Raw genomic sequence first — 24,840 nt, 5'->3', positions numbered from 1 at the left:
GGCCCATCTGAATGCTAATTATTGGGAACCAAGATCCTAAACGAGATGGGCCAGACCACCTCTTATCCTTTTTACTTCTTTATAAACTCCTTGAAGGAGATTTAAATGGTATTAATTAATACTTATGAACATGTTTGGCTATTTCCTGCCTTTCCTTTCTAATATCTTTTCTGTCACGTCATTTTCTGATTTTCTCTTTCGTGGCTTTTGTTTCCTTTGCCTACTTTGTAAGGGCCCAAAATCAACAACCATTCACTTTGTTTTGGAGACGTGAGAAAAACGTTGGAAGCATTGATGCAAATTTTGAAATTTCCAATATTAATTTTATTTTATAAAGAGGAAATTCATTAAAAAAAGGAAAAAAAGGAAAGCATTTCGGAAGAATCAATACTATTCTATAAAGCCCTGACCTCTATTCCTCCTCCTATAGCTCCTTCTGACTTCACTAGTACCAGTAAATTCCACCTGTGGGATTTGAGTGTACTATCAAAGGACAACAGCATAACAACTTTACTTTTTTAATGCATTAAGCCCAGAGAAGCCAAACGTTAACTTTATTTTTTCTCTCTCCATCCTTTTGCCGTTCAAATTAAAGCATTACAATAAAGTGCCTGGTCTTTGAGGTACAATATAATGAAATGTTAACTCATGAAGAAGTTGATTACAGTGATTTTCTCAGACATGGTGAAGGAAACATCCCCCACATGTTGTCTACTGTAGAATTACTGCTCAAACCCGACCTACACGGGCTATTCAGGGGGTAGATTAAAGTCTCTGTTTTTTTTTTTTTCTATAGTTCTTGTTGGGAAAACTTAAATGTGTATTAATATGCCATGAGACGCATTCCGGAAATAAAGGGTATTTCTTGCTCAATGTGATAGCATCTCCGGGCAATCCAAGGACCACAGCTATCTATGAGCATGTGGATCACAGCTGGCTGCATAATTGCACTCTCAGGCCTTAGCTATCGAATTTGGAAGACGAAATCCAAGTGCAAGACAATGGACAGAAGAGTGGAAAGGGAAAGAAGGGAGATGTTGGTTTTTGTCTCTTGCAAGAGACAAAAATTATATGCTGCCGCTTGGTAGTGATTTGGGTCAGCTTTGATACATTTCGGCGTTCGCAGGCACCAGCCTATGCGAAAGCATAGTTAAAAATATTGAAGTCAAAAGCTGGGTTATTGGTTGATTCACCGAAATGCAAAGGAATTTACGTGATGGGAAAAACAAGAGATCGATTCATGCATACAGGTTTAAAGAAGAGCAGATGACAAAGAGAAGGAAATGTCTTTGCATTGGATTCCAGCACACTCCATTGTTGTACAGTCCATGATTGAGAATGGTGGGCTTTTCTCATTCCGTCTCTTTCCAATCGTATCCCTCTGGGAAAACATAAACATTATACATTTCTCATGGGGTTGGTGCTTTTGGTAACAGTAAACCCATTCTTTTCTCTTGATATTTGATATAAAAAACAAAAAATAAGGAATCGTCTTCACATGAAATTGTAAGTCGACGATATCAGTTTCTTGTCTTTCACTTTTTATTTTCGTCGAATTTTCCATGAATAAGTACAGTTGCTCTGTTGGACTTGTAATTTTCTCAAATTAAATACTAACAAATTCCAACTTAGCTTGAATTTTCAAAAAGGTGAACAGAAAAAGAATGGGAAAAATTGAGGAAAAAGAAGGGAAAAAAATTGAAGGGGAGGCTCCACCAAGAAGTAATGCCCCGGGAGCCGAAAAAATCTTTGTGAAATGAAAACATTAATTAATTAAATAATCAATCAATCAAATGAAAAGTGTAACAACACCCATCCACTCGCATTGACCGAAATCATGTCATTATCAGTGGATTCTGGAGGCCAAAATGATAACATCAACCGGGGTGGCAGGTAAAACAAGGAAGTTTCCTGGAATATTGGTTCCCAAACAATAACAAAGAAAAAGCTAATCTGACTGGCAATAAAGAAACATTGCAATCTGGGAGACGACAATAATTTAAGAAAAACTTAAGAAGCTGACATGCTACGTTCTGTCCCCATGGATTTTGTCGCCCTTTTTTGAAAAATTTTTGGTTAAAAAATTTTAATTATTTCTTTCAAATTGTTTAAACTTAAAGTTTGGGGAACAATGGAAAGCGAAGAAGAAGAAGAAAAAAAAAAATCAATCATGCAAGACAAATTTGATGGATGACAAGTTATAATGTGAGGCTAAAACATTTTATGTATTTCTTTTTTTTGGATTTACCCACCAACCAAATAATTGATTAGGTCCCACTAAAATTATCTTCCTATAATAATGAAAATGGAAACAAACAAATCTAAAGCCAAATTTCTTATCAAAATAATGGGACAAACTTTAATGATTTTGAAAACCGTTAAATAAAATAAAATTATTTTAAAATTCGATCGAAATCTTTTTAAATTTATATGTATAAATTAATTTTCGAAAGCGTGTTTTAGACTTCGAAAGAAAAATAACTAAATAATGTTGAAAATAAAATCTTTATTGAAAATTGAAATTTTGATCAGATCTCGACGGCTCAGTTTTTTTTTTATGAAGTAATTAATCAATTAAATACAATAAAAAGATATGTTAATTTATGAATAGTAGCCAATGTCTGGCAACAACTTCCACATGGAAAGAATAATTTTGTATAACGACCACCTCAAACGAAGTTGTCTTTGGAGTGTCTGGTTTCAGTCTAACCTAACTAAACTCTTTTGTTTGTTTAACTAATGTTCTTCCTTTTCATTTTTATTTTGGTGTTTAATGGAACGCCACGGATTTCTTGTGTATTGTACGGTCAGAGGATACGGCTGTATCAAGTCAACACAGGGACACACGACCCGTTAATAATAGGAAGCATCAAGGGCATTTTAGTAAAAAAAGAATAAACTTGTGTGTGTTTTTCATTTTTTAATTTTTGAATGTTTGTTAACAGAAAAAATAGAGGAATTTCAAAAGCAAATTCGAAAATGCAGTGAGTCACGCTCCCAGAAAAAGCAGAGCCATAGAAGATCAAAAGGCTGACCAAGAAGAATTTCCTTTTTCTTCTCTTTTCTTATATTAGAAGAGTTCTTTCTCAAGAAAACAAAATAGAGTAAAGGGAACCAAAGAATTTTCTTTCAACTTTGCTTTGTCTCTAAGCCATCTTCCTTCTTGGCCTAACTCTTATTCAAAGGTTTTATTTTTTTCTTTTCGTTTTTCTTTATTGTTGTATACACATTGAAGTTTTCATATAAGAGGAAGTTTTCGAGTATAATGGAGTTCAATCATTTCATGTCTGTTTTTGTTTTATAGGTACAGTTTTTTGAAACTCTAACACGATTTTCATTTTTTTGTTTCTCATATGGTTAACTACAGTTACAGTTTTTAAGGTTTTGTTGGCAGTTAATTGCCACTCTAAGCATTTTCTTTTCCTTTAGGGTTGTTGGGTCTTTGTTAAAACTGCTGCTTTGTAATTCTTCTTTTCTGTGGGATCAGTTATTGTTCTGGTGGCTAGTTAGTTCTTGTAGGTGGTTGGCCTCTTGATATTAAAGAAGAAGCAGAAAAAGAACGTAGCCTTTTGTTGTTGGGTAATTAGTAACTCTCATTTTGTTGTAATTCGATAACATTTCATATAAATGAAGGTAGTTAATGCAAGATTTCTGCTTCTGCTCTGTTTTTACACCAAAGGTTTTAATCTCTATGCATTTCTTACTTATTTTCGTGTTTAATTATGATGTTATAGGTGGAAACTTGGGAGATATATATTTTTCATCTCTTTGTTATAACTTAATTTTAGTTCAAGCTTCATGTTTTTGATCTGTTTTGTAGGAATCTGATATGGGTTTAAGGGAATACTGAAGTAATTTTTACTTTGGGTGATAATTTGGGCTTCAAGTTGAGGATTCAAATGGAGGAAAGACCATTCCCTGCGTGGTCATGGTCTGTTGAGCAGTGTTTGAAAGAGTACAATGTGAAACTAGACAAGGGTTTGAGTAGTTATGAGGTGGAAAACCGGCGTGACAGGTACGGTTGGAATGAGCTTGTCAAAGAGAAAGGGAAGCCCCTATGGAGGCTTGTGTTAGAACAATTTGATGACATGCTTGTAAAGATACTCATGGTTGCAGCTTTTATATCTTTTATTCTAGCTTATATGCATGGAAGTGAATCTGATGAGTCTGGGTTTGAGGCTTATGTGGAGCCTTTTGTGATAGTATTGATTTTAGTCCTTAATGCCATTGTTGGAGTATGGCAAGAGACCAATGCCGAGAAGGCACTTGAGGCCCTTAAGGAGATGCAATGTGAATCTGGAAGAGTTTTAAGAGATGGGTTCCTTGTACCAGACCTGCCAGCCCGGGAGCTTGTCCCTGGGGACGTTGTGGAATTGCAGGTTGGTGATAAAGTTCCTGCTGATATGAGAATAGCGGCTCTGAAAACCTCAACTTTGAGATTAGAACAGAGTGCACTGACTGGAGAGGCAATGCCTGTTCTGAAAGGTAGTAGTCCTATATTCCCAGAAGAATGTGAGTTGCAGGCAAAAGAAAATATGGTTTTCTCAGGTACGACTGTGGTGAATGGTAGCTGTGTCTGTATTGTTGTATGCACTGGAATGAACACTGAGATTGGGAAAATACAGAAGCAAATACACGAGGCCTCTTTGGAAGAGAGTGACACGCCTTTGAAGAAGAAGTTGGATGAATTTGGGAGTAGGCTTACAACTGCAATTGGGCTTGTTTGTCTTGTTGTGTGGCTTATCAATTACAAAAACTTCCTCTCTTGGGATATGGTAGATGGATGGCCTGCAAATGTCCAGTTCTCTTTTGAGAAATGCACCTACTATTTCAAGATAGCCGTTGCTCTTGCTGTGGCTGCGATTCCAGAAGGCCTCCCTGCTGTAATAACAACATGTTTAGCTCTTGGTACAAGGAAAATGGCTCAGAAGAATGCAATTGTACGGAAGCTTCCTAGTGTTGAAACATTAGGATGCACAACTGTGATATGTTCAGACAAAACTGGGACTTTGACCACAAATCAAATGGCTGTTGCAGAATTCTTTACCCTGGGTGGGAGAACCACTACTTGTCGTATTTTCCATGTTGAAGGCACAACTTATGATCCGAAGGATGGTGGAATTGTTGATTGGACTTGCTACAACATGGATGCTAACTTACAAGTTATGGCAGAAATATGTGCTGTTTGCAATGATGCTGGGATTTTCAGTGATGGTCGTCTTTTTCGAGCTACAGGTTTGCCCACAGAAGCAGCTTTGAAGGTTTTGGTTGAAAAGATGGGAGTTCCAGATGCCAAGATGAGGAACAAAATTCGTGACATACAGCTTGTTGCAAACTATTTGATTGACCGAAGCACAGTTAAACTAGGTTAGCTCAAATGTTTCTAGTTCTATGTACATCACATGTCAGGCAGTTATGATGCACTTCTTTGATTTATGATATATTGCAAAATGTAGGCTGTTGCGAGTGGTGGACCAAAAGATCAAAAAGGCTTGCAACATTGGAATTTGATCGCGTACGAAAGTCTATGAGCATTATTGTCAGAGAGCCTACTGGGCACAATCGACTCCTTGTCAAGGTGACTGTCATTTTCTTTTTGCTGGCTCAAATCTTTGTCCTAGCTTTCATTAATCTTCATATGTTGTTTACAATTTATTATGCTGCTGATGGTTAAAAGGATCACATAATTATGAATACACCTTTCTCATTTATTTAGATTTAATTTCCCCGAGTTGAAATTAGCAGTTAGTTTAAACTTGGAACCTAAATGGATTTGAAATGATAAACATCATAGACATATATTTGTATACTGGTAAAATGCTTATGAGTGTGAAACAGCAGAAAGGCATTAAAGTGGTTTGTTAGGGTTCAATATTTTATTTTTTCTTCATTCCAATGCTGGCAGAACTTACAAAGCGTTGGCAAATGATGCTTGACTGAATTGTTGTAAGAGCTGAAACATGACAGAGTTGGCGTTTCTGGTGTTTGTTTTGTTTAAACTTGGCAAACTCTTGAATCATTATATTTTCTAAATGTCAAAATGTCCTATGCTGCTCTGGACAATTATTAAGCTCTATATGGTTTTGAATGATAGAACACTCCTGAAGGAGAATAACATAACAGACTTAACAATTTTTGTGTGTAAGAAAGATTTGCAAGAACTGGAAATGCAACTTGAGGAAATTGTAAGATTGTTGTCTTTTTTCTGATCTTCTGAATATATTTCAAAGTTTGGTTTTGTTATGTATATTGCTCTGTTTGCAGTTGCTACTCTGCCCTATCAAATATTATTAATTTTTCAGATTCATTATTTTTAATATTATAAATGATTTATTATGCCCTTGCTTCTGTAATCGTTAAATTAATGTGTGTTATCTGTAGGGTGCTGTGGAGAGTTTACTGGAACGTAGTACACATGTGCAACTTGCAGATGGATCTCTTGTTCCAATGGATGAACCTTGTAGGCAATTATTGCTTTCAAGACATTCAGAGATGAGTTCAAAGGGATTGCGATGCTTAGGATTGGCATATAAGGATGAACTGGGAGAATTTTCAGATTACCATTCTGAGAATCATCCTGCTCATAAGAAATTGCTTGATCCAGCTTGCTATTCTTCCATTGAAAGTGACTTGATTTTTGTAGGAGTTGTTGGTCTCAGGGTAAGCATATGTAACAGCTTTTGTCATTCACGTTAGTTAATAAATTGTCAAGTTAATGATTTCCAGATATTTTATTTGCCATATCCATCTTATAGGACCCTCCACGAGATGAAGTTCACACAGCAATTGAAGATTGTAAAGGAGCTGGGATTAAAGTTATGGTGATAACTGGGGATAATAAATCCACAGCTGAGGCTATCTGTCGTGAAATTAAATTGTTTTCTGACAGAGAGGATCTTAGAGGGAAAAGTTTTACTGGTAATGAATTCATGGCTCTCTCCCCTTCACAACAAATTGAAACTTTGTCAAAGCCAGGGGGGAAGGTGTTCTCTCGTGCTGAGCCTAGGCATAAGCAAGAAATTGTTAGGATGCTAAAAGAGATGGGGGAAATTGTTGCAATGACTGGAGACGGTGTGAATGATGCACCTGCCCTCAAACTGGCTGACATTGGAATTGCTATGGGCATAACAGGAACTGAGGTAACATATCACCTTGATTCTGTTGCTTGAAAAATAGAATCTTAATTCTTGTGGTCTTCATGTGAGTTTGCCTAGACCAAACTATATGATTGTTTAGGCATTTCCTATCACTTGACATAAATTTGTGCCATTTGTTGGAACTAATAGTTTCAAGTTCTTCCCAACCAATGACCATTAAATAAGTCCTTTCTTCTTCAGAAAGAAAATGAGAGAGATAAAATGATGTCAGTCCTGGCTAAAACCTTTGAGACTCAATATGCTCATTGTTCAATTTTCCAGGTTGCAAAAGAAGCTTCTGATATGGTTTTGGCAAATGACAACTTTAGCACCATTGTTTTAGCTGTTGCTGAGGGTCGCTCAATTTATAATAACATGAAAGCTTTCATAAGGTATGTTAATTAGCTCTATCGCGTTCCTCTCAGCAATTAAGATATGCCTTATTTATTCATTTCCTAATTCTACAGATACATGATATCATCCAATGTTGGAGAAGTAATATCCATATTCTTGACTGCTGCTCTGGGATTACCGGAATGTATGATACCCGTGCAACTTTTATGGGTGAATTTGGTTACTGATGGTCCTCCTGCAACAGCTCTTGGGTTTAATCCTCCAGATGTTGGCATAATGCGAAAACCACCCCGTAGAAGTGATGATGCTCTCATTAATTCCTGGGTTCTCTTCCGTTACTTGGTTAGTATTGTTCAGCACTCATTATCTCCCCCTTGAACTTTTTTATGGCATACTTTACTATAGTTTGTGCCTACTAATATTGTTTTATACTATCTAGGCAAGGCAAGGTTCTACATTTCTAAAATGGTTAAGTGATCATCCTTCCTGACTATCATAATATTTTTCATCTTGCATCTTCAAATTGTTTCTTCAAGATTTTTTCCCCAATTATATCCCCACCTCTCGTTCTGATAGCATCACAAGTGTTCAATAAATAGCATTTTCTTCCTTCTTGGAACAGTCTTCTCATGTCGTACCAGTTAGCACACATTCATTGCAGTATTGGTGATAGTTATAGTGGTTTTTGTAACATTACCAAGAGTAACAGAAACTATTCACAATTTTGATGTGTAATGCGAAAGATGAATGTGTTTATCCGTGAACCTGTGCTTTTGTTATGAAGCCGAAGCAAGAAAGAGCTGAAATGGACTTGTGTTTACATTTGTTTAATTGCAGATAATAGGTTCTTATGTGGGTATAGCAACTGTTGGCATCTTCATCTTGTGGTACACTCAGGCTTCCTTTATGGGTATCAATCTTGTGAGTGATGGGCACACACTAGTTGAACTGTCTCAGCTTCGGAACTGGGGAGAGTGCTCTACATGGTCAAATTTTTCTGCAGCTCCATATATGGTTGGTGGAGGTCACCTGATCACTTTTTCAAACCCATGTGACTACTTCACCATTGGTAAAGTGAAGGCAATGACTCTGTCACTGTCTGTATTAGTAGCAATCGAAATGTTCAATTCTCTGAATGCGCTTTCTGAAGACAGTAGCCTGCTTACGATGCCACCTTGGAGAAACCCTTGGCTTTTGGTTGCCATGTCAGTCTCATTTGGACTTCATTGCCTCATACTCTACGTTCCAATCTTGGCAAATACGTTTGGTGTCGTCCCTTTGAGTCTGAATGAGTGGCTTTTGGTAATTTTGGTCTCAATACCTGTGATACTAATTGATGAGATTCTTAAATTTGTGGGAAGGAGTCAAAGATATAAAGTAAAGAAGGAGAAGACAGCATAAAACAGCACCAGGTTTACTGGTGGGTCAAGAGATTTTTCAGGAGATACTACTGACAGAGACGAAGAAAGACTGGCGACTACATTAATTTGTTTCCTTAGCTCAATTTTTTTCTTTCGCCAAGAATACCTTGTTTTATCATCTAAAAGAAACACTTTAGGCAAGTTTATTCATTAAAATTTAACATAATGATACATTTTAACTCCCCTGACGTGTATTCTTTCAAGGGAACCTTTCTCTTTCAGGGACTACCTGAAGAACGTTGAGCTCATAGCTTGAGTTCCATATATTGCAATGGATTCAATGAATTGAATGTTATATGCTCCTATTTATTTAAAAAACTTTCAAGTGTAGAAAAGTTTTACAGATAATGGATAATCAGTGCTTGTTAGTTGATACCCTTTTAAGATCCAGCTTTGTATCCTAACCATGGCTCAATTTTGGAGGTTAGGTTCATAAAGCTTCAGATAGTGGGAGCATGATTTATGGTCAAGTTCTTACAATTGCCATCTTTCTTTTTCTTCTAATTTTATTATGTTGCCTGCCTTTTCCTCTTTCAGGCAGGAGGATGTGTCTTGTTTGGTCGCAATTCTTCCATCACATAGTTACATATTTCAGAACAAGTTACAGTAGTATAGTTCATCCTATTGGGCACATTGGCTGAAACATTTAGATCTGCTCCAATATAAATTTTTCAAGTTCGGATTCAGAGTCCATTAATTTGTCTTGTAACTTCATCACTCTTGAGACTTGATCTAAAATTTGGTATATTTCATCACATCTGGGATGCGATTTATCCTCCACAATAAACTTATGCATTCTACCTCCCTCTTCAATGAAACTATATCCTGCTGCCTTTGTAATTTGGCCACCTTTCATCAACTTCCTTAGCTTCGCAACCCCATCCCACCAGCCCCAGGATGCATATATATTAGAAAGAATAACGTAGTTTCCCGCATTCCATGGTTCAAGCTGAAAGAGAGGCTGAGCTGCTTTCTCTGCTAGTTCAACATTGTTATGGAAGCTGCAAGCTCCTAGAAGAGCTCCCCAAACCACTGCATCAGGTTTCATAGGCATACTTTTTATGAGATCATAAGCTTCCTGCAATGCTCCAGACCGACCTAGGAGGTCAACCATGCATCCGTAGTGTTCCAGCTTGGGACTAATATGATACTTCTTCCCCATTGATTCGAAAAGTTCTCGTCCTTTCACCACCAATCTGCCATGTGTGCACGCCAAGAGAACTCCCACAAATGTAACATCATCTGGTGCGGTTCCTTCTTGCTGTTACCATCAATGAAAATATAAACATAAAAAGAAGGAATGAAACAGGCAACCGAGACCTCTTTCAGAAAAATTTGAACAGTATAGCTCATACAAGGAACTGCTCACCAGCATTTGATCATAATACTCGAAAGCCTCGATACATTTTCCATGAAGAGCCAAACCCATGATCATTGAATTCCAAACGCACAAATTTCTCCTCTTGCCGATCTCATCAAACACCAGCTTCGCCACCTCAATTTTACCACACCTTGCATACATTTCCAGCACAGTATTGCTCACATACAAATCCTCAAACAATCCATTCTCTCTTGCATATGTTTCAATCCTTTCTCCAACCTCCAATGCTCCAAGATTTGCACAAGCTGGAAGCACGCTAGCAATAGTCACTCGATTCGGTTTAACTCCTGTCTCTTTCTCCATCCTTAAAAACATGTCTAAGGCTTTGGAATACTGCCCATTCTGGGAGTACCCAGATATCATGGTGGTCCACGAAACCACATTCTTCTCAGGCATCGATTTAAATAATTCCAAGGCTTCCTTCATATCCCCGCACATCGAGTACCCGGAAATTAATGCGTTCCAAGTGGGCAAATTTCTAACACGCATTTCATCGAACACTTTCCGAGCCAATGGTAGCATACGTAGTTTAGCGTACATGACAAGCAAAGCGGTTAAGGCATAGCAATCAAGACCAAACCCAGATTTGAGGAACTGGGTATGAAGGATTTGGCCGTGAAGAAGGGAGGGAAGTGACGCACACGCAGGGAAAAGGAAGATGAACGAGTGCTCGTTGGGGGAACAGTTGTTGAGGCACATTTGGGAGTAGAGAGTGAGGCATCGGTGGGATTGGTTGATTGAGGAGTAGGCTTGGATGAGTTTGTTGTAGAGAAAGACAGTTTTCTGTGGAATGAGGTTGAAGAGCTTGTGAGCATAAGGGATGTTTGGGGTTTGGAGGATTTGGATGATGAGAAGCTGAGTTTGGTTTTGTTCCATGCCATTTTTCAGAGTGTAGGCAAGGGACTGTTTCAGTTGGTTCATGACATCTTCCAGAACTAGGTTAATCTGTTATATGTTGGCTCAGAGCAGAAAGGGTGAAAAAATGAAACGCAATGCTACTTCCTCATACTATATAAGTAGGAAGAATCAAAAGAACAAACTGTTGCGAATAAGCGAAAACCTGGTGTTTTTATGCTCATTGAAAAAGAAATAGGAATCGTCATTGGTCTTTCAGGTTTCAGAGTTTGGATTCAAGCTGAAACTAGTACTAGTTAACTTTTGCTGGATGCAAGAAATGCAAGTCATTGGTTTCATCTTTCAGATTTCCATCTGTCACGTACAGATGCATACGCCTCATTCACACTTTGGTTACTAAGCTGATGAATTCAAGAGTATCTCGTTCTGAATTTTCTCAATTTTTTATCGAATACAGCAGAATCACAGAAGCTACAGGCAAAGCAACGACTTGGGCAATGAAAGAATGGAAAGGAGAACCAGAGAAGATGCAAGAAAAAGAATTCAATTTCCAAGAAAATATCAATATGCCTAGCTATCTCGCAAGTGGTATGCTTACAAGATTTCCTTTACAGACCGAACAAACCAATTGTCAAATGGACTTCAACTGTACAGACCGAACAAATCCCATGGCATCTAATATGAGCCACTTGTAAATCTCTTCCCTGCAATGGTTCTCTTTACAGCAAATCACTAATTTGATTTCTATCATCTTGGATTCAAGGTGCCGCTACTCAAGCAGTGACAAGCAACAGCATAAACAGATACACCCCCGCCCACAACAACATAGGTGGTTGATGGTTCTTGCTTAGGTTGCGAGGTGAATTAGTCAGCAGGCCTTTATTATTGAGAAGAAAGGCATGTTCTGTTCTGCTTAGAAATATAGAGTTTTAAGCCTGAGGATGTGCACCAGTTTTACCGTCCTTGCAAAATAAAAGCATTGAGGTGAGTTCTGTGTGGGTCATTATCTCCTCAGATATGATTCAAGAAAGTCAAAGCCATTGAATTCTCTAGAAATAAGAAGACTGGTCATGAAGCACATTCAAGTGAGCAAGTATTCTGGCTGAAAGAGACTTCATGCTACTATTGCCTCGCTGTGTTAAATCCACTAGAGGCATCTGAGCGGAGGGACCATACTTCTGTTTGAACTCAGGCAGCCGGAAAATCCTTTCCAAAGCATGTAGAGCTTTTTCCTGCAGTCTGAGGGAAGGTGAACTAAGAAATTTTATCATTGGTGTTATTGCATTTGCTTCTGCTAGCACCTTAATACCACTTTGCAGTCTTTCACCTTCAATTAAAGTCAACAGTGCATCTAAAGAAGCTTCACACACTCCAGGATCTGATTCTTCAAGAACCATTACAAGGGGTCTCACTGCTTCAGCTTCGACAAGACAAAATGATGATTCAACAGAACAAATTCCTCCATGAACCTGGCAACTGGTCTCTGGTGGAGCTGAAAAGCACCAGAATCCCTTGTGCTTTGGTATTGGCCGGCTCAGCTCACGCGAACTCAGGGAAAAACGAGACAGAGAAGTGGCTGCATGGTTTTTGGTCATGGTGGTCCCCAAATACAACAAGTGAACTAAAATGGGGATAACGCCAGCTTCAGCTGCTCTCTTTTGCCATTCCAGATTTGTTGGAGCAGTAAAACGGCAGATGGCTCCAACAGCATTTTCCACTAACTGACTTCTATGGGAATCATTCTGCCTGCCATTGCAAAGAAGCTGAAAAATTATTGGAATTGCACCAGCATCCACAAGCCATTGAGTGATCTGGGCATTTTCTGGGAGGTTCGAAATAATGCCCACAGCAGAAGCAACTTCTTCCTCATCATTAGAAGACTGGATGATCCTAAGTAGAGTCTCAAGGCATCTCTGATGCACATGCTCCAGGATAGTGGCTTCATCACCATCATTTACCAAGCAACAGAAAAGCTTCACAGCATTTGGCCGTACATTTTCAATATCACGCTCACATAACTGGACTAGTACTTGGATGGCTGAGCACTGTTAATGTCATAAATCAGTTGGAGTTGAAATGATATCCAGCAAAACAATTACATAGACAAGTCAAATCCAGAGAAATATGCATTTGACTGGAGAAATATGAGTAGGCATACAAACATATAAAAGAAGAAGTTTGGAGGTCGGGAACAATAACAGCATGCTCAAATAATAAAAGAAGAGAGGAAAAGAAAGAGAAATATGTCCATGCAAATTTAAAATGAAAAAAAAAATCAAGACGGTGCTTATTTCACATATGAATTCAGACTTTCAAGATACTTTGAAAAGGTTAATCTCTATAAGTAATTCAACCCATTCAGAAGCCAGAATTCAAGGAATCACTAAAAGCAATAACTACCAACGCCCTAGATAAAGCAAGAAAATGTCTTTGCGGTAGAAGAAAACAAAGGGAGCCAGAACTTTGCTCCCTATAGCTAATTCATCAGGGTAAGCAACCTAACTTCTGCATTAGGCATTGAGCAATCAGTTGAAAGGAGGCAGCGCCTGGGCATCATAGACATGTTATGGAAGTTTCCTAGGTGTAGCTTGTTTCAGGGATCATTGTTGTTCACAATTATTTCAACCTCTACTTTAATACAGCCACCTTTGTTATTTTTCTCCCAAGAGCAAATTAACCTAGTTAAAATTTTTTCTTAGAAGAAATACATTCCAGCACAAAAGAGCAGAGTAACATCATTCTCCAAAAAGATGTATACCTGTGTCAGCTTGGTCTTGATATTTGCTGCAAAGGGGGATTGGCACAATGCTTGGAAGATCTGAAGGATGTTTTGTTGGACTTCTGGCCCCGTCAGGTTAATCAAAGAGAATAGCATGAAAATATCCTCATCTGATTCCAATAATGAAACCGGCGTCTCTTTGGATTCTTGTGACATAGTGGATACTGCAAGGTGCTTTATTGTTGCAGCAACCTGTTCTCGTAAGGATGGGGAAGGTGTACTGATGCGAAGGAGGTCAACTAAAGCACGTGCTGCACCTCCTTTGATCATCTGCAAGCCATTTTTTGGTACACTTGAGAGGTTTCGAAGAGCTTTAACAGCTACACTTTTCATCTGAATATCACCTTGAGAGATCCAGTCAAGAAGTGGATCCAGTGCACCTCCTTCGAGCAATACAACTTTATTATGGTCAGTCAACTCCATTTCAGCCAAAGTTGTTGCCATGACCAGTTTTACATCTTCTGGTCCTGCAGAGATTTAGAAACACTTCAGTAAGAGTTTCTCAAATAATGCCAAAAACCATTGAGACATTGCAATTTGATGCACAATACCAATGTGTACCAAAAGCTGAATGTGGAAGGAAATAGGGACAATTTATACACCTAACTGCAGCCACATAAACCACTTCTGCGGCTCTACTAGAAATGTTGAAATTGTTTATATTTGAAGAAGTGGATACAACTACAGTAATAAAATTGGCATCTCTTTAAAGTTGAATCACTGCCAAGAAAACGATACAAACAAGGACTCCAGACCTCCTCATCTGTATGTTACATGATTATCTTCAGGTGGAACCATGCACCAATATTGAGATTAAGAAAATGCTGGATGTTAACATTAAGTATAATATGGCCTATAATTTCAATTTCTTGAAGTACAAGTTGATTAATCGTAGTGCACTAATGAGCCAACTTTTCATGGATAACCTGGGTTTTTCAGATACTTTATCTGGTCAAAATGCTCTCTGAAAATGCAGTCTCTTGATTCTTCAAAAATATACATCATACAACATGATTATAGGATGAACTTGTCAAGTGATCAGGTTGGGATGGATGAGGAAATATGAATATCCTATTGAGAACTTAAAAGCTCATCAAGTTTGGGGCATGAACCTGTAGACAGACGCTGAAGCAAATGTTTAAAATAGTTTGCCCTTGCCATCTGTATGATGTTCTGATCAGAAAATGAAAGATTCTCCAATATTTCCTCTGCATCTCTGGCAGCTTGAATGTCATCACCATTTGCCATTGTCACCAACAGGAGAATGCAACCCTGAACCTTCCCAATGCTGTCTCGTAACAAATTATATTTTGATAGCTCTAAAAGTAATGCCACTGCTAACCTCCTTTCATCAATACGACGCCCCAGGGATCGAACTACAGATTCAATCGCATTATCAACTTTTGCCACTCTATCCTGCAAGATATTCCAATTTTTGGGTAGAAAACATGTGAGAAACATATATGCAACTCTTGGTTAGCATGAATCCATATTCATGCAAGGCACTTGCAAGTAAGCCTGTTCTGGTTAAAGAAGACGGTAAATCAGCATGAGTACCCTACATCAATGGTAAGCAGAACAGATTTGTAATATGGGATACTGAGATGAATGTGATCCCAGATATATACTTTAGTAGTCTATTCTTTCAAAAATTCAACTCCTCTACTGTATCCTATAATTCAATAATAGTGACTGAAGCTCATATTTATGAAGTGAAGTGAAACAAAACAAAATCCAACACTAGGCGAAGATGAAAAGGTATGTGAAATATAATTGTTTGTGCATGTTACGCAAACAGCTGAATCTAATTCCTAACATGCCTGATCATGCATTTCACTACTACCTGTATCTGCGAGAAGATCCTTTTCAATATGATTAAAGATATCTAGTTGCAATTTACTGCAGAAAACTAAAGGAGAGAATCAAAAGGATCCAGTTTCAGGTAGAGTACCTTTGCATCATCATTATCCTTCGTCAAAATGTGAAGCATGACAAGCACACGATTCCTTATGTCACGATTTTTTCCACCAAGAAGTTGAATAAGATCTGGTATATAGTTCTCCAATATTACCCACTCTCGGTGCAGGTCTCTTTCACAAAGATCCTTTAGCTGTCCTAGACAATGAAGCACTTCTTCCTCATTTCCAGATGTGAGATTGGGTTTCATGGAAGCAATTGTTATCATAGTGTTTCTGTCCTTCCACTCTTCTATTGACTGCCTCAGAGTTTTGTTAGGGCGTAGAATTGATGTGTCTAGTGGGGTCATCGTCAGAGGGCATAAGTTGTTCCCCTCTGTAAACCACTTTTCTATGGCACTTCTCTCAAATGTCTGTCCTGAAGAAGTCTCCACTGGATCTACCATTACATCCCGAGTGATTGGACAATAAAATGATTGGAGAGGCTCCAGTGGTTGACTACCCAGAGATTTCCGCTTAGTGAAATACTTCATCTCTTTCTCTTTAGGAGAAGAAGCAGCATCTGCCCTTCCCAACAAAGCAATTATCTGATCCATTTGTATAGCTTCAGCCTTGTCCTTCCTAAGCCTGACATTTTCAATCTCACTTTTGAAATCTTCAAATTCCTTTTTTAAAGCAGACCTCTCAGTAGGTATCCCAACAGCTTCTGCAATGAGAACCAGCAAATTGTTCGCATAAGAACGATCAGCATTCCTCTCCTGTATGCCTGTCTCAATTTTCTCTAAGATCTCTTCTTCTCCTATAGCAGCCTTGAACTCAGCCTGCTGCATACTGTCACAGAGATTTCCAATTTCTACAACTATACCTGAAGAAAGTTCTAAAGATGTCAATGGAAGGAGACTTAGTGCCCTGCTTATCTCTCTTGCAGTATCCTCTAGGCGCTTGACTATTCCACGGCTATTCATAAGGAGATATACTTTGCTTTTGGTGCTGCATTCTAGAGTCAGTTGCTTTGCAGCTTTGATTTCTCGATTGAGAATCTGAATAGCACTGTTCAAGCTCTCAGAATTAGAAATATATTTTCTATTTAACTCTTTTAGAACTGGGACAATTCTCTCTAAGTAAGTTGCAAGTTCCTTGAAACTATCCTTCTTAAAAAGGACATCATTTGCAGCAACCACAGTCTCAAGAATGGCCTCTACAGTCTGAGAAAGGATCTCTGAAGCCGGAACAAATGAGGCACTAGTGACTATGTCTATTGCCATCACATCACAACCCAATGCAATCTAAGAAGCATAACCCTTTTTTCCAATATGATCAATGAGCCAACCAAAAATGGCAAAAGCCTAGCTGCAAGATTGTGGTAGAAGCATTTCCATCCAAAAATAATGCTTCCATTTTTATTAAACAAAACACCTACATGAAAATCAAAATTGAATAAGCCTCTCAGAGCTATTTGCTTAAAACTTCTTGACCACTATGCCAGATTAATAGCAAGAAATATAAGTGAAGTTACGCGGAACATTGCCTCCCATAGATTGCTTGAGTAAAAAAGAATGAAGTAGCAAAGATAGCATACTAAAGGACCTTTCTTTTTGCTGGCCCAAGTAAGAAGCTAACAACAAAGCAGGCGGCCCTCCCCCATACGATAATCACCCCAATCCCATTAAAAAGATCAAAGACACGTTAAACTTTCTGTTTGGTTGCCAAGAAAACACAAATGAAGACATAAAATCAATTTATTCTCTCATAAGAAAAGACTGAGCTTTTTTTTTTTCTCTTCTTGATCAAAATAATTAAGGTTCGTCTCACCCGATTTCCATAAATTAAAAACGTTCAAGTCAAACTTGTTTTCTCAAGCAGTAGACCTTGCAACGCTACAACAAAAAAATTTCAGTTCTCTTTCATTTCTTACATTTTCTAGGCAACCAAACACAAGTTAGCAGAATAGTCCGAGGGGGAAACTAAATAGAAAGCAACAAATGCATCATTGTAGATGGGACTTGAAACCGAAAATAAATAAATAAATAAAGAAAAAAGTATGAAAATGAACCAACTCAAGTAGAAATTCAAAGAAAATGAGATCTTGACAAAAAAATGAACTTTAAATATCTTTTTCTTCAAAATTGAACCTTCAAAAGAGCAATTCGGAGAACTCAAATTACAGTACTTATCTACTTGAAGCACAAGCGACGACCCACATAGTCAACCAGCTAGAAAAGCTGAATTACAAGAGAGAGAGAGAAAGAGGACCTGAAAAATAAATTAATGTTGAAGAAAGAATCCACCAGCCCACAGCTACAGATTACTTCAAAAGAGGACTTTTTTTGAAGGAAAATTTCCCGGAAATATGGCGATCGGGTCACTGGGACTCTGGGAGGAGACTCCAGCCGCCGGACAAGAGAGCTCCCCACTTAAAAATACATTTAAAAATCAAGAAAAGAAGAACTTCTTCTCTTAGCTCGTTTCTCTTTTTATTATCTTTCCCAAATTGTATTATAAGTAATTTGCTGTGTCCACTGTTCGCAGAAAAAGTAAAGGAGACGGCTCATGAAAGTCTTGTTAATGCTGTCCTGTTGTGTTCCAAGGCTCGGTCTTCACTCTTTGTTTATTTCTTGCTTTGACCTGGAAAATGTCCTTTTAAAATAAATTCCACTGGTTAAATTATTACTCGCCACGTCCTACCTTCTTAACCACGGGGTCCTTTTTCTAACATTATAACCTCAGCTGGGCCTTTGTCTGTAAAACGGAAAAACAAAAACAAAAACAAAAACAAAACTCAAAACAATAACACAGGAGGGAAGCGCAGCCTTTTGGAAACCCATTCCCTTTGGAGTTTACTGAATTTAAGCAAACATAAACCCCGATGCAAAAGGCCAAACGAAATGTAACCAAACAGATTACATGCGTTAAATACGAAAGTCGATGGAACTGTCAAAGCCTACATTTCAGCTCAAAAACGCTTTTGAGTTGTTTTTAAACGACTTGGGTTCTCTATAAATGGGAAAAGAAGTCAGCATTTCAGGAAGCATTCCCATTTGCATAGAACGTGAACAGATGAATTCATGCAAAGCATTGCATGGAGGAAGGAACCAAATTAATGCCTTTTTCTTTATAACAAAATGTCTCATGATTTTCGTGTGTTTTGTCTAATTAGATTTTTTTTTTGAATTTAAATATATATATATATATATATATATATATATATATATATATATATATTTGAAGCCCTCTTACCATTGGCTATGATCATTTAATTACTTGTCGAGCAGAGCTGCATAGAGATGCTTGAGAAGAATGGTTGAGTAAAACCGCATGATTTTTCATGTGATACGTTAGCTAGCCACTCGGCCAAAGACTATCAAAGGCTAGACTTTTGATAATCCCCTTATGAGTAAGAACGGCAATGGTCGCCTTCATAACAACCACTAGTCAAAAAACAAACGAAAGGTTAAAAGACCAATTCTTGATCTACAACTACAAGAGAGTTGGGCAATTAGAAATGTTTCTGCCGTTAAAGCCCATCCAGCTGGATTTCATAAATAAATCAGGGCTGCTCCAATATAAATTAAAAAATTTGCTACTTTATATATATTTCTTTTACATACTTTGCAATGTCAGTTTGCATCATAAGGTCTTATTAGAGATAATCTAGAATTAGTCATCAGATGCAAACACTTACAGAGAAAATGTGGGTAGTAGTACAAACTACAGCTTGTTAATGTTATCCACCAGCTGTCTTCGTTTGCAGCACCAAGGACGACAACATGACCAACACGAGTTTTAAAAATTAAACCTTCAAAGTTGAATTACCGAGTCTTTATCCAAGGACCTATCCCCACACCACCGTTATGCCAGTAGTCAACATGCAAATCTGATCTTCCACATCCATGCGAGATCAACGTTATTATTCTGTTATCATTGTAAAAAGAGAATCTTCTCAGCTGGAAAGTGATTGCAAACTTCAGGGTGCTAACTGTCAAACCTGCTAGCTTAGAAAACTTCTATACGTAGTGAGACATCTTGGTCACTTACAGCTCACTTTACAATCATGGTAAAGACTTTAGTCCTTACTTCAATACGGTACTTCGCCAAAGAAAGTCAGTTGAATTGGCTGAGGGAATCTCAAACAGCTTGTTCCCCAAGTTCTCATGATGACCTGTTTCATAGCCAGAGTTACAACCAATTCATGACAGAAATTGCAATCATTGATAAGAATCTGGTGTCACACTCCCCATTGTTGTCCCATCTCCCTTTAAATAACCATGTAGCCCAAGAAAAACCTTATGACCCAGTTAATGTCTAAACAACATTCCATATCAGAGATTCTTATTAAGTGTTCCTATTGGTAACACTCTCCAGTAACAATTGATCAAGAACATCCACCCCACTGTCCAGCTTGCCAACAATCTTGGTTAAAAAAAGATCCCAAGAACTCCCATCAACTCTCCCTCTTGACATAGCCATTGAAACAACCTTCCCAACTTCCCCTTCCTTTCCCATATCCTGAAGCCCCTCAATCAATACACTGTAAGTTACCTTATTTGGAAAGCAACCTTTATCCAACATTTCCTCCAGAATCCTAATCCCTTCCATCACATTCCCCATCTTACAAAACCCCTTAATCAACATATTGTACGTGAACACATTCGGATTGCACCCTTTCTCCACCATATCATCCCACAACTTCCCAGCCTCATTCAATTCCCCTCTCTCACACATTCCGTTAATCAAAGTATTATAAGTCAACAAACTAGGAACGGAACCTTTCTCGAACTCATCAAACATTTTCCTAGCCTCCCAAACCTTCCCTTTCTTACAGAGCCAATGTATCAACGTACTCAATATTGCATTATCGGGCAAACAGTCATTCTTCAACATCTTCTTCCACAAGTAACAACCTTCCTCCACTTTGCCTTCGTCACACAAGACATCAATTACTTTACAACAAAGCGAAGAACTAGGGATATACTTTCTCTCAAGCATATCGTCAAACAAGTTAAGCGCCTCCCCAGACTTCTTCTCCTTACAGAAAGCCTCAATCATAACTCCATAAGTAACCTCATTCGGAACAACACCATTTTCCTCCATTTCATCCATCACTTTAACGGCTTCACTGAACTTCCCTAATCTACAATACCCATCCATCAAAACCGTATACGTCGTCGCATCAGGAACCCAGCCTCTATCCAATAACTCCCCAAAAACCCTCTTCGCATTTTTCATATCGCCTCTCGCCACGTAACCGCCGAGAATTGTCGTATAAGTAACCACATTAGGTACCATTCCCATTGAAGGCATTTCATCGAACACTTTATATGCGGCTTCGACGTCGTTTTCCTGACAAAGTGCTTTGATCAAAATATTGCAAGTAAAAACATTTGGTACAACGCCAAATTTTGTTTTGCTGTTTTTGAACATAATGTGAACCAAATCGTACCGTTTGTTTTGAACCAAAGCGTTTAACAAGGTATTTAAGGATCTAACGGATCGTTGGACGTTAAAATTTTCGATCCGTAAAAAGGTTTTTAGTGCTAGTTTTGGGCGGGAAGCGAGGCCGTAATTGCGGATTACCGAGATGAAAAGATTTTCACCGCATTTGATTTGGGAATCTTGGAGCTGAGAGAGGAGGGATTCCATGGGCTCAAAGGCGCGTGCTCGACAGAGTTTGTGGATGATGGAGTGGTAGGTGTCGTAATTGTGGTAAAAGTTTGGGTGGAATTTTCCAGCATAGAGGAATATTTGGAGGGCAAGATCGAGGTTTTGTTGACAGGTGATCATGGAGACGAGGCGTTTCGGGTAGAGGCGTTGGGGCCAGGGTTTGATTGGGGGTGTGACGGTGTAGTATTGGAGGAGTGGGGACGAGGGATCTACGTTGGAGAGGTCGACGGTGCTGAATGACCGGAAGGTGGCGACCGGACGGAGGAGTCCGATCCCTAATCGGTGGTGCATTTGACAGCGATGCATCATGGTTGGGAGAAACAGAACCCCAAGAGGAGCTTTGCGCAAGACGCTGATACAGGTTAAACTTGGAATGAAGGACGGCGGTAACGCTAACTTCAATTTAAACTTGCAAAACGACGTCGAATCTTGCAAACTCGCTACTAACCCTTGCTAGTCACTACCCTCGTATTTTATTACCTTCGATTTTTATCAATTGTTTTTTTTTAATATAAGCAAGGATCGATAAATTACCTGCTTTTGGTTTTGGGCATGCACAAGGATTATATATATTGGCTAAAATAAAACCAAATATCCTTTTTTAAAAGGAAATTCCGCTGCGCAATGATTCAAATTGATACAGCAATAATTACATTGTTATTGCATCTTAATTATACAGCAACGGCTGGTAACTTGTCCCCAACCAAATTCCTGATCTTGACTTTCACAGCTCCGCTAAGCTCTTGCACCCTCTTAGCAATTCTAAACAACCTGTCTTCCTTTATCTTCTTCTCTGACGAAATCCATACCACTTTGGTCTCACTCAACTCATCATAAATCCTCTCGAACTCCTCCAACACTTCACTTACCATCCCCAACTCCTTCCTCTTGATCAGCATCTTTAGCAATCTAACCAGGTGCTTGTTGAACTTCCCTTTTCTAGCCAGTTCCTTCACTGCTTTTCCCTTCTCTTCGTCACCAACAAAAGGGTCACTCAAGAAAGCTTGGACATGGCCGTGGTGGAGCAGTTTTGACAACTTCTGAACATCTTTTTGCACTGCATCAAGTGAAGTGTTGCACTGGGCTATGTCTAGAAGGGCTGCGGCGTACCCGCTGGCTGGTTTTGAATGGACATAATAAGGAGATGAAATGAAAGGTGAGGCTTGAGAGGTGGAGAAGAATGGAGACGTAAGGGTTTTGTGAGTAGAAGAGTTGGTTTTGGTGGAGGAGATGGTGGTGGTTCTGGCGCTCGATAAGATATTTGAACATTGTGGAGACCGTGGAGGAAGTTGGCGGTGTCTGTTGGGGGTTTTCCAGCGACGGAACTCGCGAGATGTTGAGTTAACGTTAGGGACTTTGAAGGTTGAGACGGAGCTCGAAAGAGCATCCATGGAGAGACACGTCGTGGGGAGTGCCGGTGGGCCGTGGGGAATTAAACTTGTGATGTCATTTTCTTGTTGCAGAAAGAAACGGGATAAGGTAATAGGTTTTTATGTGGTTGAAATTAAAATATGAAAATCAATTTATTCATAATAAAGTCATAAAGCATTTATATATATTTTTTTTTGATTGAGACAATTATAGTTAAAATAGTGGATGAGATTTAAATTTATCATTTTAATTTGAATTATGGATCAAATTTGTTATTCATCACAATTTTATTATTTTAATTTTAAATTTAATTAAAATTATCAAAATTAAAATATTTGTAAAATATTCTTTTATTTTTTAACAGAATATTTTTTTATCTTTAATTTTGAATTATTTTTGCATCAAATTACAAAGTAAAATGGTAAATTTGAATCTTATCCTTTAAAATAATTAAAATTTCATGAAATATGAATTACATATACATTTAATTTTATACTTAGGTGAATTCGAATATTAAATCTAATTATAGAGATAAGTATTTCTATTAAAGAATTGTTATGCTCAAATTCTCTACTGTTCCTTTCCTAAATTAAAAACGAATTGGTATCCATAAAGGCAAGGATTTCTTGGTTAAATGTAATTTTTATTTTTATTTTTTTTGTCAACTTTAGACCAAACAAAGCTCACCAAAGAGAAGTTAACAAGACTTGTCCTGGACTTCACAACAATGGCCCATTTCCATAAACCTATCTCGTCCTCATTTGAGCCTACAAAACCTCTGGAAAAGATACATGGGACCAGCCCATTATTCGATTCGAACTCTGTGGTCTCTAATCTGCCCTTCGCCCTATGCTTAAGGTCTCTGGAGAGTCTGGACCCAGCTCCAACCCCTCCAAATCTACACCCAGATTTCTTGGTCTAGTAAAGTTTAAATGTACAGTGACTTTGTATCTGGGATTTGCTTGGGAATTCCAATGAAAACAAAATATTCGGAGTACATAACTGGTGGCCCCTCCAATCCATTGATTGTCTCAGGATCTTTGCCCTTTCATTGGTTTTCCCCCTCTTGCTTTCTTCACTTTCCGGTACATTTGCCCTTTTAACTCAGCTTCCTTGTTTACATGCGAGCATGACCAACGTTAAACAATTGGAGGACGGTCGTTCTAATAGTACTAAGCAAATGAAATCATTGCTGATTAGCTTGCTTTTTTAAAGTGTTTATAATTTATGGTGGGGGAGAAGTTCTTTTCAAGAAGAAGTCAATACACAAAAAAAAAAAAAAAAAAGCATTGTTCACTCTTTAGGGAAAGTAGGAAAAATCAATTTCAAGATGTAATGAGCGGTTTGGGGTTGGAAAATTCGGTTTAAGGAATTAGATAGGAGAATTTCTGTTCTTGGAAATTCCTTCAACGACGTGGGGCTGTTCTTGGGAATGCTACTAAGCCAAAGTTTGTCGGTGCAAAACATATTGAAGGTCCACGTTATTTCCTACGATGGCAACAGATCATTTAGAAGCTTCGTCTGCTCTTTTTCCCCCTCCCCTTTTGTGCTCACATGTTATTTATTGCCAGGCTTTTATTATGCACATAGAACAATAATTCAGCACCCCAAAATTAAATGCATAGAATAGCCATACCATCAGATGAATCATGTTCGACCATAACACGATTTTAAGGAAAAAAGAAAAAACAGAACCAAATGATGTTCCAGGATGCAATTTAATACAGGGCCAGAAAATAATTAAACTGAGGAGAAAACCAATCAGCCTGTATGTGTACGGTACCCTGAATGCATTAAATAGGGGTCAAGAAAATAGTTGGGTCTGCCCTCTCCTTTAATGCCAACTTGACAACTTCGGCCAGGTTTTAGCCAGACCGCATATTTGCTTTGATCATATCATTAAAACATAGTAATGAAATGACAAGGATGCTTGGAAATTAAGTGACAACCCAAGGTTTCCAAATTT

The 24,840-nt window shown here is 38.2% G+C and overlaps 5 protein-coding genes across 8 annotated transcripts; 1 reads left to right on the top strand and 4 right to left on the bottom strand.

Moving 5' to 3' along the window:
• Positions 1-2,955: 2,955 nt before the first annotated feature.
• ECA2 (ER-type Ca2+-ATPase 2) lies at positions 2,956-9,286 on the top strand. Of its 3 annotated transcripts, none has more exons than XM_018122976.2 (8): positions 2,956-3,185; positions 3,821-5,367; positions 5,457-5,578; positions 6,382-6,660; positions 6,756-7,139; positions 7,419-7,528; positions 7,604-7,832; positions 8,328-9,286. In XM_018122976.2, the coding sequence occupies exons 2-8, from the start codon at positions 3,900-3,902 to the stop codon at positions 8,889-8,891; spliced, it is 3,156 nt and encodes a 1,051-aa protein (XP_017978465.1). In that variant the 5' UTR covers positions 2,956-3,185; positions 3,821-3,899; the 3' UTR covers positions 8,892-9,286. The 3 variants fall into 3 exon arrangements, with proteins under 3 accessions (XP_017978465.1, XP_088659072.1, XP_017978467.1); XM_088802946.1 differs by having other exon boundaries at positions 2,956-3,304; XM_018122978.2 differs by lacking the exon at positions 2,956-3,185 and adding an exon at positions 3,340-3,579.
• A 96-nt stretch (positions 9,287-9,382) lies between these two features.
• On the bottom strand, positions 9,383-11,543 carry LOC18613932 (Pentatricopeptide repeat (PPR) superfamily protein). Its single transcript, XM_007051417.3, has 2 exons — positions 10,281-11,543; positions 9,383-10,172 (listed from the first exon to the last, which is right to left on the bottom strand). The coding sequence occupies exons 1-2, from the start codon at positions 11,211-11,213 to the stop codon at positions 9,558-9,560; spliced, it is 1,548 nt and encodes a 515-aa protein (XP_007051479.3). The 5' UTR covers positions 11,214-11,543; the 3' UTR covers positions 9,383-9,557.
• Positions 11,544-11,675: 132 nt separating this feature from the next.
• Positions 11,676-18,458, bottom strand: LOC18613931 (U-box domain-containing protein 24-like). The gene is made up of 5 exons (XM_007051415.3): positions 18,096-18,458; positions 15,878-17,258; positions 15,039-15,342; positions 13,906-14,393; positions 11,676-13,192 (listed from the first exon to the last, which is right to left on the bottom strand). The coding sequence occupies exons 2-5, from the start codon at positions 17,105-17,107 to the stop codon at positions 12,197-12,199; spliced, it is 3,018 nt and encodes a 1,005-aa protein (XP_007051477.1). The 5' UTR covers positions 17,108-17,258; positions 18,096-18,458; the 3' UTR covers positions 11,676-12,196.
• A 948-nt stretch (positions 18,459-19,406) lies between these two features.
• Positions 19,407-21,951, bottom strand: LOC18613930 (Pentatricopeptide repeat (PPR-like) superfamily protein). Of its 2 annotated transcripts, XM_088803076.1 has the most exons (2): positions 21,283-21,418; positions 19,407-21,182 (listed from the first exon to the last, which is right to left on the bottom strand). In XM_088803076.1, the coding sequence occupies exon 2, from the start codon at positions 21,141-21,143 to the stop codon at positions 20,175-20,177; it is 969 nt and encodes a 322-aa protein (XP_088659202.1). In that variant the 5' UTR covers positions 21,144-21,182; positions 21,283-21,418; the 3' UTR covers positions 19,407-20,174. The 2 variants fall into 2 exon arrangements, with proteins under 2 accessions (XP_088659202.1, XP_007051476.3); XM_007051414.3 differs by having other exon boundaries at positions 19,407-21,951.
• A 134-nt stretch (positions 21,952-22,085) lies between these two features.
• Positions 22,086-22,988, bottom strand: LOC108662484 (ATP synthase delta chain, chloroplastic-like). The gene has a single exon (XM_018122991.2). It carries the CDS (start codon positions 22,892-22,894, stop codon positions 22,175-22,177), a length of 720 nt encoding a protein of 239 aa, XP_017978480.2. The 5' UTR covers positions 22,895-22,988; the 3' UTR covers positions 22,086-22,174.
• Between the last annotated feature and the right edge of the window lie 1,852 nt (positions 22,989-24,840).

The sequence above is a fragment of the Theobroma cacao genome, chromosome 1 (assembly GCF_053813885.1).
Source record: "Theobroma cacao isolate CCN51 chromosome 1, ASM5381388v1, whole genome shotgun sequence".
In the NCBI taxonomy this organism is placed as follows: Eukaryota; Viridiplantae; Streptophyta; class Magnoliopsida; order Malvales; family Malvaceae; genus Theobroma; species Theobroma cacao.
This window is presented reverse-complemented; position numbering and strand designations above follow the sequence as displayed.